This window comes from Eschrichtius robustus, chromosome X (genome assembly GCF_028021215.1).
Source record: "Eschrichtius robustus isolate mEscRob2 chromosome X, mEscRob2.pri, whole genome shotgun sequence".
NCBI classification, from domain to species: Eukaryota; Metazoa; Chordata; class Mammalia; order Artiodactyla; family Eschrichtiidae; genus Eschrichtius; species Eschrichtius robustus.
This window is the reverse complement of record NC_090845.1, coordinates 94,327,057-94,343,124: the sequence shown is the minus strand read 5'-3', so window position 1 is coordinate 94,343,124 and position 16,068 is coordinate 94,327,057. Positions and strand designations below refer to the sequence as shown.

At 40.2% G+C, this 16,068-nt stretch overlaps 1 protein-coding gene across 1 annotated transcript in view; it reads right to left on the bottom strand.

The window, feature by feature from the left end:
- Positions 1-10,657, bottom strand: part of NRK (Nik related kinase) — a 140,801-nt gene extending 130,144 nt beyond the window's left edge. The window contains exons 1-2 of the mRNA XM_068533558.1: positions 10,539-10,657; positions 3,465-3,530 (exon numbers count right to left, since the gene is read on the bottom strand). Of these exons, the coding sequence (XP_068389659.1) occupies positions 3,465-3,530; positions 10,539-10,595 (123 nt within the window). The 5' untranslated portion in view covers positions 10,596-10,657. The remainder of the gene's footprint in view (positions 1-3,464; positions 3,531-10,538) is intronic.
- Positions 10,658-16,068: the final 5,411 nt, after the last annotated feature.

Genomic DNA, 16,068 nt, shown 5'->3' with positions numbered 1-16,068 from the left:
AAGAGGAATATATACACAGTCATAAGCTTTTCTCCACAGATTTATGGTACTGACCTGATGGAGAGAAGAAGCCCTTGCAGTAGGAAAAGCGTGAAACCATATGCAATTTCTCTCCCCACCCCCCATGGAATAAAAGCCCTAAGCCTTAGGGGAAGGGCATCAAACCCTATTCCCCGCAGGTTGCAGAGGAAGACCTGATATAGCTGGGGAAATGTAAAAAAAAAAATAATTCACTCCTCTATTTCTGGGGGTAGCGCAGGAATTAGTCCTGGGTCCAAAACATTTAGGATGTCTTACCACTAATAGAGGGGCAGGGTAAGTAAGAAAGTCTCACTCTCATGACCTAGAAGCACAGTATCTGCCCAAGACCGGGGTTGAATCAGGAAAACAGAGAACTCCTCCCTGCCCCACACCATCAGGCTAACAGGCACTTAAAGAAGCGATAGCAGTATACCACTAGGGGAGGCAGGAGAGCATTGAGCGAGAATCTTTGAAGCACAGAAGCACAAGGAAGAACTAAAGCTCATATCCCAGAAGCTCAGAGAAACCCAAGGATGGTAAATACCCCACCACACACACACACACACACACACACACACACACACACACACACACACACACAATAAAAACAAAACCCCTAGACATTTCATATTTAAACTGCTGAAAAACAAAGATAAGGAGAAAAATCTTAAAGGCAGCCAGAAGATAGAAGGAGGAACGAAGATGACAGCAGACTTCAGAAACTATGCAAACCAGAAGACAATAGAGTGTTATCTTTAAAGTGCTGAAAGAAAATACAGTAACTGTCAACCCCAAATTCTATATCCAGTGTAAATATCTTTTAAAAATGAAGGAGAAATAAGGACTTCTCACACAAAAGCAGAGACTTCATTACCAGAAGCCCTGCACTATAAGAAATGTTAGAGGAAATTCTTCAGGCTTAAAGAGTATCATACCCAGATAGAAACTTGGATTTACCCAACAAAATGAAGATTCCAGAAATAGCTCAAATGAGTATAAATACAAATTTTTCTTCTTTTTAAATTGCTCTAAAAGATAACTGACTAAAGAAAAAGTAGTAGTATTGAGTAGAGGGAAAAAAGTAGTAGTAGTGTAGGTTCCTATCATACGTAAAAGCAAAATGTATAACAACCATAAGCATAGTACACAAACTAGGACACCACACAGTGAAGTGGTAGAATATTACTTAAAGGTATACTGTGTAATTTAAGATGTATATTGAAAAATCTTGATTGTGGTGGTAGTTACATGACTGGACATGTTTGTCCAAACTCATAAAATTCTACACTTAAAAGGATGAATTTACCAAGTGTAAACTATACCTAAATAAGCCCTAGTTTATTTATTTTTTTAAAGATTTTTTTGATGTGGACCATTTTAAAAGTCTTTATTGAATTTGTTACAATATTGCTTCCGTTTTCTGTTTTGGTTGTTTTTGGCCACGAGGCATGTGGGATCTTAGCTCCCCAAACAGGGATCGAATCCACACCCCCTGCATTGGAAGGCGAAGTCCTAACCACTGGACTGCCAGGGAAGTCCCCTAAGCCCTAGTTTTTTAAAGAAGAGAATTATCATGCACAACTCACCTTTTTACCCTCTTGACTTTTCTTCTTCTTATGGCATCACAATTCTGATGACTGCTGATGAGAAACCATCTTTTTGTGTTATCTAGCCTTACCTTTGCTTTTTGCCTTATATAACTGAGGTTTTTATTCCTAATATCTGATGGTGGAGAGAGCTCTATACCTTCAAATCAAGCCAAGTATACACACACACACACACACACATGCACACACACACTTAAATACACACCCCTCAGGAATTAAAATGTACGTGGAGCCATGGAGATTATAAATGTGCCATAAAGAAGAGAAACTTCTATGTATAAGGTGTAGGTATCTATGCACAAAGTGGCAAAATTTGCTTAGATCACACAAATGTTAACTAATCATTTAGTCTGGAATGCAATTGAAGTAACAGAAACAATATATTTGTGTCTGTATCACATTTCCATCTATAGCTTATTGTTTCTGTTAATAGGTCAGGTCAAAACGGCTTGAAAAAACTTTTGTCATGAATATTGACACTCTCTCTGTTCCTTATACTCACCAAGGTTCTTTCTGCTTTTAGGATCCTTCCACAATGCTATTTCTACTACTCAATGTCTGTGCTTTAGGCACATTTGCACAACTTTTAAAGATCTCCCCACCCTACCTGGGTAGATGAATTTTAAAAAGAAGCTACTTCTGGGCAGATGCAGCCTTAAGGTTACAAGGCTTGGCAGGCAGAGGGCACCTTTGTCTGAACTAGAAAGAAGCCCCTTCCACTGGACCCATTTCAAGACACTTCTACACAACCCATACGTAGAGGACCTGTGGTCAGTCGACAGTAAGGATCAGCCTAGGGACAGTGATCTGGTTTTTGAGGGACATTCCTGGGGAAGAGGAACCCTGCATTTGTACATAACATTATACAAGATTGAGAATATGTCTATTCACCATATTAGAGAGCGGGAGAAGGGCAGCTTATCAAGGTGATAGGGCCACTAAAGCACCCCCCCCATCTCCAATCCGGCCCTTACCACTGCCCCTGCTCTACCTAGAATGAATCAACATCATCCTCTACAACCATACCTTTGCTTGGTTATCTCATATTTGTCCTCCTGATGTCATTTTAACAGTGATTCCCCCAGGGAGCCTGACCTTTCAATCTAAATTAAGCCCCCCCTGTCCTTTACTTTTACATCACTAGGAATTTTCTTACAGAAATATATTACAATTGCAATTATATAGTTATTCATGTGCTTACTTATATATTTGCCTCCTCCAAGCCCCCACGCACCCACACACAAATACACACATTTAATCACTTACATATTTCTAGACCATAAACCCTGGAAGAGTAGGGACTATCTGTTTTGTTCACCACTTAAGACTATCACAGTGCCTGGCATATATTTTGTGCTTAATAAATATCATTAAACAAATGCAGAGATTTTCTTGTTAGATTATTTTGGAAGCTATCATATACATGTGCACATTCATATACATAGTATGATATAGAATGCTATGGAAACTTTTTGTAACATTCAGCTTAAAAGTTGAATGTCAGTAATTAGAATGGTATGGACATCTAATATCAAACAAGTGATATTTTTATTTGGGTACATATTATTTGAATTAGCTCTCTTTTCCTTTAGTGATTTTATTAATTTTCTGCTAATAATGTTTAGATCTTATGTTTTGTTGGTTGGTTCACTATAGCTTTCCAATCCATTTTTTTGTAATAATTCTCACAATTGTCACTGAGCTATCTTAATTTGATTGTTCTCTCAAAGTGAAATGTATTTTGGCATTATTTGATTTGCAGTGTAGGGTTTCAACTTAGCAATCACTGTTGTTATTAGAAAATGCAGAATGAATACCTAATGTAACTCCACTTACCAAATAGATTCTGCCATAAGTACCAAGGCCAATGGTTTTATCCAGTGAGAATATTCCAGTGGGATCCTGCAAAAATGTAGGATAAAACTTTTCAATTTTCTTGGAAAAACAGCCAAGCATTAAATTATCTAGAGTGGTATTTCTATTCTGCCTTGTTCCCTTAGAATTTCCATGGGAAGAACCTAAGTGTTATTTACCAAAAGAATAGCATTGTCACAATCTCCCTGGACTGAGTGTAGTCATTTATAAAAAAGAAGCAATGGTGTGAACATTAAGTAGTTGTATAATTATCATAAAACTGTAAAATGCATACAATTATGTCTAGTTGAGGCATATTCGTAAGTTAATTAGAAAGGCTATTAAAAGTAGAAATAAATTAATTTACTTGCAATTGAAATACTCTTTTGATATCCATCTTTTGAGTGCTAACCAGACAGGCAGAAAGTTTACCATATAGCAATGGTAATATTGAGTAGATATGTAATGATGAGTAGGTACTGGCTACAAAGTCTAGATTGTTTATATAATAGTAATTCTTAAGAAAGAATATTGCCTCTAAATATGAATAACAAAATAAGATCATGGCATTAAAAGAGCATCATTTTTTTTAAAAAAACTAGACAATATAATATGTTTATCAGCAGATTCTTAAGGCTTCCATGTTTATCCTTAAACATTGTTTCCTTACCTTAAAATATGGATATTCATTTCTTGTTCACCACAAAACATGGTTTCTTGAATTTTATCACTATTTAAACTCTTACTCTAGCAGCTTATTTTGCTATTTTAGCAAAACAGATATGAAGTATGAGTAGATGCCAATTTATACACAAAGTAATAGGAGCATTGGCAAATTCTTGGAAATTCACATGCCTTATAGAAAGCACATTTTATATATACAAACTTTGTATAACCTTGTTTAAAAATATTTTTATCACTGTGACAAATGTGAGCTAAACAGAAAAACTATTGAGCAAATGCAATGTATATGACTGAAATTATAGATTCCTTTAAACTGGTGTGATACTTGTGTAATCTAGCAAAAGTGTCATAGGAAAATGACACAGCTCTGGGATTACTTCAGTCAACAAGTATTCAACTGGACAGAGTCAGGAGACTGAAGTTATAGCCCCAGTTCTGCCATTAATTAACTATATGACTTTGTGTAAGTTATTTACTCTCTCTGGGACTCAGTTTTCACATATATAAAATAAAGGTGCTGTGTTAAGTGATTTCCTAGCTCTAAAATTCTTTAGAAAAAATCAGATTCTGACATTCTAAAATCCAGATGTTTCCAATGCATTGCTATGACAATTGTTAGCAGCCTACTTTCTTAAAATTAGCATTAAAATCAATGTCACAATATGCACAGTATTACTGTAGGAAAATAGTTCAGGGAACATACTCCCAATGAAAATACAAAAATTTTTTTAAATGATAATTTTGAGGATTCAAGAAAACTAAAAATAGATTGTTATAGTGAACTTTGATAACAAGCATATCATTGCTGTTATAATTCATTGAAAAATTTATGGGAAAAAGCCAACAAAGAAGTTCCTAAGGTTTGGCTTGAAGCGTTTATCAATTTAGCATATTTCTTTAAAGGAGATCTTTGAGGAATTTATATAAGACATTATTAATTCTGGAGAAACAGTCTCTGGTCATCTGTCAAAAGAATCAAATATGTTAGCTGATTCCTATCAGTAAACCATTCTTTGTTATAGTTGAGGCTGCATTTTAGCTAAAAACAAACAAACAAACAAACCCGATACCATATATCAGAGAATTACTGTATTATCTGAACAAGTTTATTTCCAAATCTTTGAGCACGGTCTTTAATTTCTGTAATACTTTTTCTAGCCCTCAATAATGTAAGTACCTTACTCATATTTGAACCCAGGTATTTACATACTTAAAAAAGACACCAAGGAAACGAACGGGACAATAAAATGCAGGTGGAATTCTTGGAGGCCTTATTTTATCTATATTCATGTTGTTTGGAAAATTTTTCCTGCTCACAAATGACCAAAACATCTTAATTCTCCTCATGCTCACATTTAATAATAAAAGGTTTTAAAAACTTTTTTTCTGTTCTTAAAGGCAGCTCATTTTGGTATTCATCTAAGACTATTTTTTTCATTAGTTTTATGCAATATTTTTTTGTTCCCATCTCCACACTAATCTCTTTCAAGACTAAATGATTGTCAAACTCGGCAAAAAGAGGAAGGGAACTATGCTAATTACTAGGGTAATATTACTCAATTTCTTGTATCAGATTTTCCACTGAATTATAGTCAGAGAAAGCTTATTCTGGGCTCCCAAAGAAGGAAGTATTGAGAAGTCAACTTTTTTCGGTCACTGTGAAATTAAAGTCCTCACCAAGGGGGTCTCTATGATTACTTGGTCCTCTCCTCTGCCCTGCTACTCGGAGATAAGAAAACCAGAAGAGGAAAGATTTGTATATTTATGACTGCTATATCAATTTAGAGAATATTTGGTGGTTCAGTATGTTCCGGTGTTCCATTTGGTTAAAAGAATGGTCAGTTAACAAGAAACCTTAATTTGTGAACGTTTTTTTCAAAAGATATTACTAAAAGTCTAAGTTTTAAAACATTTTTGAACCATAAAATGTTGGGCAAATACTCTATACTTCGTTATATTTTTCTATGTATCTAAATTAATTCTTGCAATTTAAAAGTCCTAGTCTGCCCCCTGAAATCCTGAATTTGGGGAGTTGTTTCTGTCTTCGGAATTCAAGAAGAGGGGGGAAAATGGGAACCTTGATGGGTAATTTTATTAAAGGCAGGGGGTTGGGGGTAACAGGAAGAAAAAGAACCACTAGAAGGCAGTGTTTGCTGGCCATGGAAGAGATGCAAAAGCAAAGGCTGATCTACAGGACCAAATACAGCAGAAATTAAGAACAAAGTGGAAATGATAAATGGTCATCATAGGTAGCAATACATTTCAGATTTAGGGCAGTAAAAGAGAATCATAGAACACATTCCAGTAGTTAGACAGCTAAAGGAAGAAAAGAGGTTGCACAGTACCTAGAAGAAATAGCAGAGGCTACTGTTCTTTTGTTTTAAATATTAGAAAATGTGATTTTATGAAAATAGTTTATGGAGAGAGAACCTGAAAATGGCAGATAAAACAAAATAAGTGTCAGAGTAAGTTTCAGAGATATTTGGAGGAATGGGCTTCACAATTCAAGTAGAAAATTTAAAAAGGACAATCTCTTCCTTTAGACTAGTGTTTCTCAAACTGTGGACTGCATAGACTCTCCTTACATGAGACTCATCTGGAGAATCTTGTTTAAAATACAGATTCCTTGTCCCAACCATGGAATTATGAAACCAGAATTTCTGTGGATGGGTCTCAAGATCCAAGATCATTCTTGGGCACTGTTCTGGTGCATTAACATAAAACCCACTGCTCTAGATATTGAGGGGAAAAAGACTGAGAAAACTGATTGAAGTACAATGTCATTTTGAGGTGATGCTCTAGAATACCTAATGGAGGATATGCTGAATATTTCAATCCTTGTGGACTAGAAGGTAAAACTGATTCAAAATAGGGGGCTAAGGGACTTGAGAAAGTGAAAGTTTCTCATGACTGAGTGTGGAAAGCAGGCTTGGTCTGGGTGGTGGAAGACTGGGAGAGCTGGCAGTTATATTTAAATATAAACCTAATGTAATTCAAATATAGTTTTTTGGATCATGTACTATTTCAGATCACCTCTGCCACTACTGTCCTCCAGGCCTGTCTAATCCTGACCCCAATATAGATTAGGACTACACACGGCAGTGTCAAATACCAAGGCCAGAGTTGTGAGGAATGTCATTACCATACTGGGCACAGAATGCATAGGGGACTATCATAGTGAAAGACATGCCAGATTTGGAGATGAAGAAATAGTTTCCAGTCCCAAGGATTGAGTGACATATGCATAGTAGGGAAAAAAACTTACATATATATATATATCTCCCCAGGTATTGCTGCTGGCAGACAATGTGCAACACACACAGATTTTATATATATATATACATATATATATATATATATATATATATATATATATATATATATATATATATATATATATATATATATATATATATGGTTTTGCTGTTCTCTTTTTCAAAAAGGAAGCACAAACCATGAATCTCTGTACTTTCTTTTCTGTTTTGTCACCTATAGGAAATGTTTATTAAATAGTAAGTCAGGAAAAATGGAAAAATGACAGTAACCCATTAATTAACAAAGAAAATGTAGCTTACCCACCTGTCAGTCTCCGGTTATTATGTTTACTCTTTTATTTTATGTCTTTAACTTTAGGGAGTTATGCAAAAAAGAAAGTACAATTCTCTCTCCCCTCTCCCTGCTTCCCCAGCTTTCACTATTGCTTAATATTTTAGGTCTTAAAAGATATCTATCTAATAACAAAAATGCCAAATAACCTTCTACTACTTTCTTTAAATCGCAATTTGCACAGCCAGCTTGGCCTCTCTCAAAGGTCCTTGTCTTGTGGTCATTTAGCTGGCCAGCCCTAGAACGGACATAATATATCAATCTTAAACTATACTCGTATTTAATCATTCTATACTCTTCAAGATTCTTTTTTTGCTCAATGTGAAACTCCAAAGTCTGAATCCCCCCTCATTATCTGGCTGTTGCCAAGTTGGTATACTTGGTGTTGACAGATGCCAACTTTCTGACCTCATATGTATCCTATTGAGGATAATTATCACAAGGGATCTCACCATATGCAGGTTTCTTTGCTTGCTTTATCATCTCTACTTTGCATCAAAATGCAAACTTCCAAACAGATAACTTAGATATCTCTTGACCTTTTCATTTACTCTTATTTCTTCAGCAACTTAGGAAATAAGTCAAATGCAAAGAAATCCAAAATCACTAATCTATACCTCAGTGACCAAAACAACAGTGAATGTTTTGAATCTCTGAAAATTTGATGTAAAAAAAAAAAAATTCTAAAGGGGGGGTGCTCTTCTTCCACTTGATTTCTTAGGGTTTAGACCCTGATGGATGTTCAGGAAGAGGGGAAACTTATGCATAATTTGCTCACATGGTGAAGCTCTCCATGATGTAAAATATCTCCTATGTAATAGAAATTTAGAAATTGTTAGACGTTGAGGACTTTACGAGACTTTCATGAAGTCTGTAAAATGAGGCCAAACATCATTGCCCTGAAATTTTGTCTTCTTCCTATCCCTATATTAAAAACTAACCTCATCTTTCTCCCCTCCACACCCCCACCAACCCCCAGAAAACTATTTCAGTGAACTGCAATGTAAGGATTGTAGCCTTTCCCCTTATCTTCTTGGCTCTCACCAAGTTCTCATGTCCAGGGCCATGACCGGGTCAGTTAGTCTGGGCCATTTCCCCCCATTTTTTTTTTTTTTGCAGCAATCAAACCTTTTCTCCTTGCTTTTGGAATTCCTTGTTCTATCATTTCTAGGAGGTCTTTCCCATTCCTCCCTTCAGTCAATTTAAAAAAGAGTTTATTTCAGTTTGCCTACGTGTGGTTTCCATATTTGCCCTAGTTTTTATTTTTATTTTCTCTCTCTTTCCCCCACTGTACACAGAGAATGTTGGAGGAGGGTAACATTTCATTCATTGGTTTTACACTTGGGAGCAAATCTAGTCAGAATATGAAAGTGCTGTTCAGAAAGGAAACCACCAATTGAGGCCTCCATATTCCAGAAATCTCATGTATACACTGAGTGGAAAAATATTTAACTTTTAAAAATTCTGTGACTTTATTTTATGAAGCTGCATCAATAACCACAGTGCTGATTATCTGTAATTCAACACGTTTACATTGAGGCTCCTTTAAAAAAAAGGCTGAGAACAATTTGCTAAAATGTTACCCATGTGCATCACCTCCTCCTCCACATTGTTTTAGTGTAAAATTATATAGGTGAGGCTTGGGGAATGCCCCATTTTTGAGGGGGACAGGTGTCTGCCATCATCAGGAAGACAATATTTAAATGTAAATATGTATAAAATTAAGGCACTGCTACTTTGAATAGTTCCATAACCTCAAGGTTAACATTTAGCTTTTCCCAAAGCAAGCAGGCCACTGCCCTGTACTACAGTTGCCTGGTGATCATTCCAGCACGGTGCACGCTTATTCCCTTTAGAGAGTCCAGGGGCCCTTTGCATTCAAGAGAGGGTGCGAGTGAAATGCCAATCTAAAAAGGGAACTTGAAAAACGGATTTGGGTGGGATCCAATATCTGCCAGAAACCAGATGCCAATGAAGTAAACGGTGCTGCTAAAATAATAAGTCTACTAATAACGACGGCGATAATAACTCACCAATCAATTACAACTCTGGAGGAAAGCTGGGCATTTGGGAAAAGGAGAATCCGCAAACGAAAACCACGAGAAAAAGCTAAATCTGGTTAGCAAGTGAGCGCAATACATTTTTTTAAAAAAAATTGGGGTGTGCAGAATTCACTTCTTCCCCAAGCGGCGTCGAGTTCTTTAGCTCCGGCAATACTAAATCGGGACCAGTGCCCTGGCAGAGTAAGAAGGTGTTAGAAAGTGCTATTAGAAAGTGAGACTTCAACGCTTTAATTTTCTGGCTGTCACCTAGAAGGAAAGGTCACGCTGAGAGTGGGCATCTCTTCTGGCAAAAGAAGAAGCAAACGACGGGGCGGCGGGGTGACAGAGAGGCGTGCTTTCAGGAAGCCACGCGTCGTCGCGCTCTTTGGCCTCTCCTTGGGCCCCGCTAGGACAAGTACCCGAGCGCCGCCAGACCAAGCGGGCCACATTTAGAAAAGATCCCGCTGTTTGTAGCCCGCACCAACCTACTGCCACCTCTTCCCACCATCCCTCTTCCCCCGGCCCTTTGCCTTTCCGTGAGTTTGGAGCAACCCGGGTGCCCAGGGGGCGCCTTTCCCGCAAGCCCACTCCCGGGGTCCCCTCCTGCAGTCGCGGTCTCATCGAAGTCCTGGCCTAGCCAGGCTTTCGGACGTCTGTCCCCTCCATCGATGCTCAGAACTCGCAGAAGAGAGCACTTCGGGGGTGACGGGCGTCCTCTACTCACCGGCAAGTGGCCCAGATCCGTGACCTCCTTGTCCCTCCAACCCCCAGGTCCCGCCATGGCTTCGAGCGGAACCGGAGCGGGCGACTGAGTTAGGCACGCTCGGGGAGTCTGAGGTGAAAGCGGACAGAAGTCGAAGGAGGAGAAGGGAAGGGGAAGGGCCGGGGAAAGCAACGGGGACCAGGGTTTGCGGCGTGGGAGAAAGAGGAGGGGAAAGTGGAGGGAAAAGAGCGAGGAGTGGAGGGAAGCCGGAGTTTGAGAGGCGGGAAAACGAGTCTGGCTAAGGCGAGAGAAGAGTCTGAGCGTCCGTCCCGGAGACCAAGGAGTGAGAAGGGTGCTCCGAGGGCGAGAGCGCAGCGTCTGTCCCGGCAGGGTGCGCCTCTTTCAGGGTGGGGAGGGGGGCGGTGCAAGGAGGGGGCCCGGGAGCAGCTCGAAGGGGATTGGTGCAGCGTCACGTCGCCAGGTGGGCAGCCCCGCGGCGGGGAGGCGGGCGAGGGGGCCACTGGCCGAGAGAGGTGCTGAAGGACTATAACGGTTTGCGAGCCGGCCCCCGGCGCCCGCCCCCTCCCACGTCCACCGCTGAGCCCGCCGCCCCCGCCCCCGCTGGCGAGTGTTCCACAGGAAACTTTTTCGAGGCAGCTGCCAGCCCCGGAAAACCGGTCCCGCTCCGCGCCGCTCCCAGTCTGGGCCCCACAGCTCTGCCGCAGTCCAAACAGCCCGCGCCCTCACCTCTCCACGAAACACTTGTGACTTTTCTAGTTGTCTATTTTCTCTTTCTGCTCCTCTAATTTTATTGCTCCATTTATTGCAAAGACCCATCAAGATAGATAAGGAAATGACCTACCACTGGGTTAGGGATCAGACCTAGGCGAGCCCCTGTGAGGGCGGGGCGGGGAGAAAACACCAAGTGCGCCGCAGGGCTACCACAGCTTGGTCTTCGAAGCCACTAGCCTAGGGCAGCGCAGCGTGGACAGGGCCGCTGCGAAGTCCCCTCGAGGGGGTCTACATCTCTTCTAGCCCCGGGCTGGTTGGTACTAGGCCCGGGCTGCCCAGTCGGAACCGCACCTGTTCACAGGTGCTGGGAGTTAAGAGAGACTGAGTCTCAGAAGCCCTGGTTACCCCGGGTCCTAAGTTTGCAGTGCGCCGCATTCGCAAAGCTCAGAGAAAGTTCCTGCGTTCTTCCCAGTCTCCAGCTCTTGGGCCGGGTTTCATTCATTCGCTCCTTTGTTGCAGAACATTTCCGGGTGCCCAGGCTGTTCGCCTCCGTTTCCCCACAAAGCGCAGGAGGTCCGATACACGGTTTAAAAGAATCTGACAGAGGCGATTTAACCTTGAGAGGTAAGGCACCTCTCGAAGAGTTTATGGGAAAGGGAGTCGGTGTGTACAACTAACCGCATTCTAAGCTCTTGCACTGCAAAGAACACTTTAGAAAACGTCCCAAGGCTGCTTACTTTCCCTTGAGCTCATCGACTGCATTCGCGCACCCGCACTCCGGAGTCAGAACGCGATGTGGGGGGTTTGTTTCCGGTTTCTTTCTTTTTTAAGTGAAAAATTTCTACCTCCACTAGGAAGATTTACAGGAATAATTCTTCCCACAGACCTGGAGCTCACCATTTCTGACCCAGGCTTCTAACTTTGTTATTATTTTCTTTATATATTGGTGGATTTTTTTTATTTCGTGTCTGTTTCAACTTCCGAGTTTGACCCCTTTACATTCCTTAACCTCCGAGCCTCAGTGAGTTCTGTAATCGCCACAGTCTGAGGAACCCGGTCTCGCTAAATAAAGAAAATTCTCTGTGAACGGGTGCGGGAAAACCAACTACCGCCTCCCCCCAAAAAGAAACTCGGATGTTCTGGATCGAATTTTCTTGTTAATTCAAATATGATGTAAACCAAGCAAATTTTATTTTCCAAGAATTCAAATCTTGACAACTCCACCGCACAAAATCTTGCCTTTTTAAAACACAGTTTAAGCATTCCTGAATGATCAGAAAAACTCTTCTAGATCTTGTTAAATATTAATCTGAAAATAACATTTCATAACTACAGCTGGGCAGGTGAGCTAATTAATAGAAAGTTACACTTTTTAATACATATCTAGTTTTTAGAAATCAAGAGAGTCAAGAAATACAACATTTAAAGGAAATCTGAAGAGAATCTTTGCTAAAGGGAACAAGTGTTGAGACTTTTTTTTTTTTTTTTAACAATGCAGTTTGCTGACGGTAGGGTGTGGGGAAATGCCCCGTGGCCCCCGATGGCAGAGAGTGTTTTAGCCTGTCTAAGGGGACAAGTCCAGACCAGGCAAAAGAATCCAGGCTAGATCGTTGGGCTCTCTAGTTGCAAGGCTCCGTGGGAGGCTAGCAGCTTCTTGACTCCATGGGGATTAGCCGCATCGCCGGGTGGAACCCCCCTGGTAGGGGGAGGGGAAGCTAGGTGTTTGATCAGAACTTGACAGAGAACCTACACATTTTTAAAGTTATTATTATTTTCAAGGAAAAAGGAGTCATGGAAGAGCGTGGAAATTTTGCCTTGTAAGCTGCCATTATGGGGATTTTTGTGGCCAGCTTGGGGAAGGTCAGCCCGGCTAGCCGACCAGAAGGCAAATAGATGGCCCCCAAGCATGAGGCTGAGACAAACCCTGAAGTAGGGCACTTGTTTTCCAACTTCAGGACTTCTTTTCCCCTCACCCCACAACCATCACTTCCCCTTCTCCCTTCCAAAGTGTTCTTTTTTCTCTCTTTATTTCCTGACCTCAAACTGCGTGAAAATAACCCTGGTCAATCCAGAGTCTAGGAACTTGTCAGATTGTATTTTACCCAGAAATAATTTCTTTGCCAACACTTTATGTCCCATATTTATTCCATCCCTTTCTCCTCCAATCCATTCTGTTATCTTAAGGCCCTGTGCACTTTGTAACTTTTGATTGTTGTTATTTTTTTTAATAGCTAAAATTTATTGAGTACTTGCTATATGTTCTGGACGAAGTGTTTTGAATATAATTATCTCATTTAATTTTGTCAAAAATTCTTCCAGCTTTTAAATTATCTCTGTTTTATAGGCAAGGAAGTTGAGGCACAGAGAGATGAAGTAACTTTCCTAAAGCCTCACAGCTAGTAATTGGAGGAGCCTGGCTTCCAATTCAGGCAGTCTGACTCCAGAACCCACTTGTCAATGACTGTTGAAGGGCCGGTGCATATTTTGAGACTGTGTGAAGAGGAGCCAAATTCAAAAAAGCTTCAGGGTAAGTGAGATCAGATGACATTAGCTAGGCCCCTGAATATCCAGTTCCCCTTTCCCCGCTTTCAGCCTGCAAGCCCTCCTAAGAGAAATAACAAGGGCTTTATAAGAAGTAATGGAACCCAGCTCTAGCCCAAGAGTAGCCTGTGACCTGCCTGCGCAGAGATTACCAAGTGGATCACCTCACAGGGAAAAATCATGGATTTCAAGCTTAAGAAACTTCCAGAGGAAAAACCCAGCAATTTTCAATGCTTAGAAAATATTAAAATCCATTCCTATTGCTTCTAGAGAGTTTTTTGGCTGAAAATAAACCTTATTCAGTGGAGACTTGAAGGAGGCTGTGTTTGTGAGCAATCGTGCTTAGCAGACCTGAGACGCTAAATGGCAAGGTTACAGCCAGTTAGCTCAGTTGGTAAGAGTACTGCAGACATGGTGCCAAGGGTATGGGTTTGATCCTCCAGAGGGCCAGTGTGCATCTCTCTACTCTTTGGCCCTTGATAGCACCTCACCTCTGGCCAGCCAGCGATGCTTTCATCTTTGTATACAAAGAATTGCATATTTGTTTTTTCATGTAAATTGCTAATTGCCATAATCTGGAGAAATTATACTGTAAGAGCATGTGTGTGTTATGAAAAATACAGATTCAAAAGATTCTAGGCTGCTTTTTCTTCTTTTTTCATTTATACATTTATAACTGGCAATATATATCTTAATCGACACTAAAAATGAATCTCATAAAATGCTTTATTACACATCTGTTAAGCATTTAAACACACAAAATGGTCTGCCATTTATTGTTTTTCCTCCATTCTGACACCTTGGGTATGAAAATGAGTGTCTTGTAAACTTCTGTTAGGACAAGTTTGCCGCCTACATTACTGATCCTGAGTGGGAATAGCAGAATTAGGTTACATAGCAATCTTCTTGACAAGATACTTTGCACATTTGTGACTGTAAATACTCAAGGTCCAATATCTCCCAGTATACATGTGAGTGGCTGGGGCAGCCTATCTTTAAGAGCCTCAGGATTCCTCTTTGAGGGAGGAACCTCCTTTGGGAACCATTGGGCTAAAGGACCTTCTTATGGTTTTCATTCTTCTTTTTGGAGACAACTTTGAAACTGTAGGATTTCTGCCGCAGTCCCCAACACTCTTGCCACTGATTCTTTGGATTTTTCCTATGTGTCAATCTTCTGGGGACAAAGCAAAAAAAAACCACCTGATGTTTCTCAGGCTAAAGGTCATGAAATGTGCCTTCTGACCATAGTTTGCAAAGCTTCTGTCACTTGTCATGGAATGCTCTTAAGCTCGGCATGATTTGAGCTATGCTTGTTTCTAAAATGGGGCCCTGGAAATCTGATCCTGGCTGAACATGGGTCTTGTCGCTATTGAAAACTGGAATGCTACTCTAAAAAAAGACAATTGTTTTATAAAGAGACCTAAAACAGGGAGATTAAAACCAAAAGTCAGATGAATTTCTGAAGATAGCCATGGGGCTTCCTTTTTTCTCACTCTTTTCCCTCTTTGAAGGCCATACCATCCTAGTCCTGGAATTCCCAACCCAGGAACTTCAGGCTAGCCAGCCTCCCTCCCTTAGCACAAACACATATAGGAACACATCTACCAGGATGGTAATGAAGCTTATGCTTCAAGATAACTCACTTGCACTTCTAAGGGCCTGGGAGTGGTACTAGTAATTCTGCATTGGCAATTTTATATTCTGTTTTGAAGTGGGCCCCCAAAATTATAAAAGCTTCAGATCCAACAGAACTGGGATTTGGCCCTGAATGCATAATGTATAAAGAACATAGTAAAGTTGAAGTATGTGTGTGTGTGTGTTTAATCTCCATAATATTACTGAGACTTAAAAAAGTGAGTTGCAACTAGCAATCCACAACTAGAGTGTGTGTATTTTGAAAAGAGAGAAAAATAAAAGAAGGAAAAGAGAAATAGCATGGAAGTTTAAGAAATTAAACATTTACGTAGAAAGGAATACATTACATAAGTAGGATGGATATCCTTTTGATTGAGGATTAAAAGGAAAGAGAAAATGGAAGTGGTATTGTTATGAGAGTGTGCTATAGACTGATGAAAGGAAATATATGGGCAATGCTTTCCTAAATCTAGGTCACAGCGCTGCCACTGGGGGAGGAAGTAATAATGATAGAGAGCATATTTTAATGTCTTATATTATTGTATTAGAAAATATCAACTCATTGTAATGTCAAACAACTCAAAGTTGAATGCAGAAAAAGGTAACAGTCTCTACCTCCTCCATCCAATCACATACTACCACC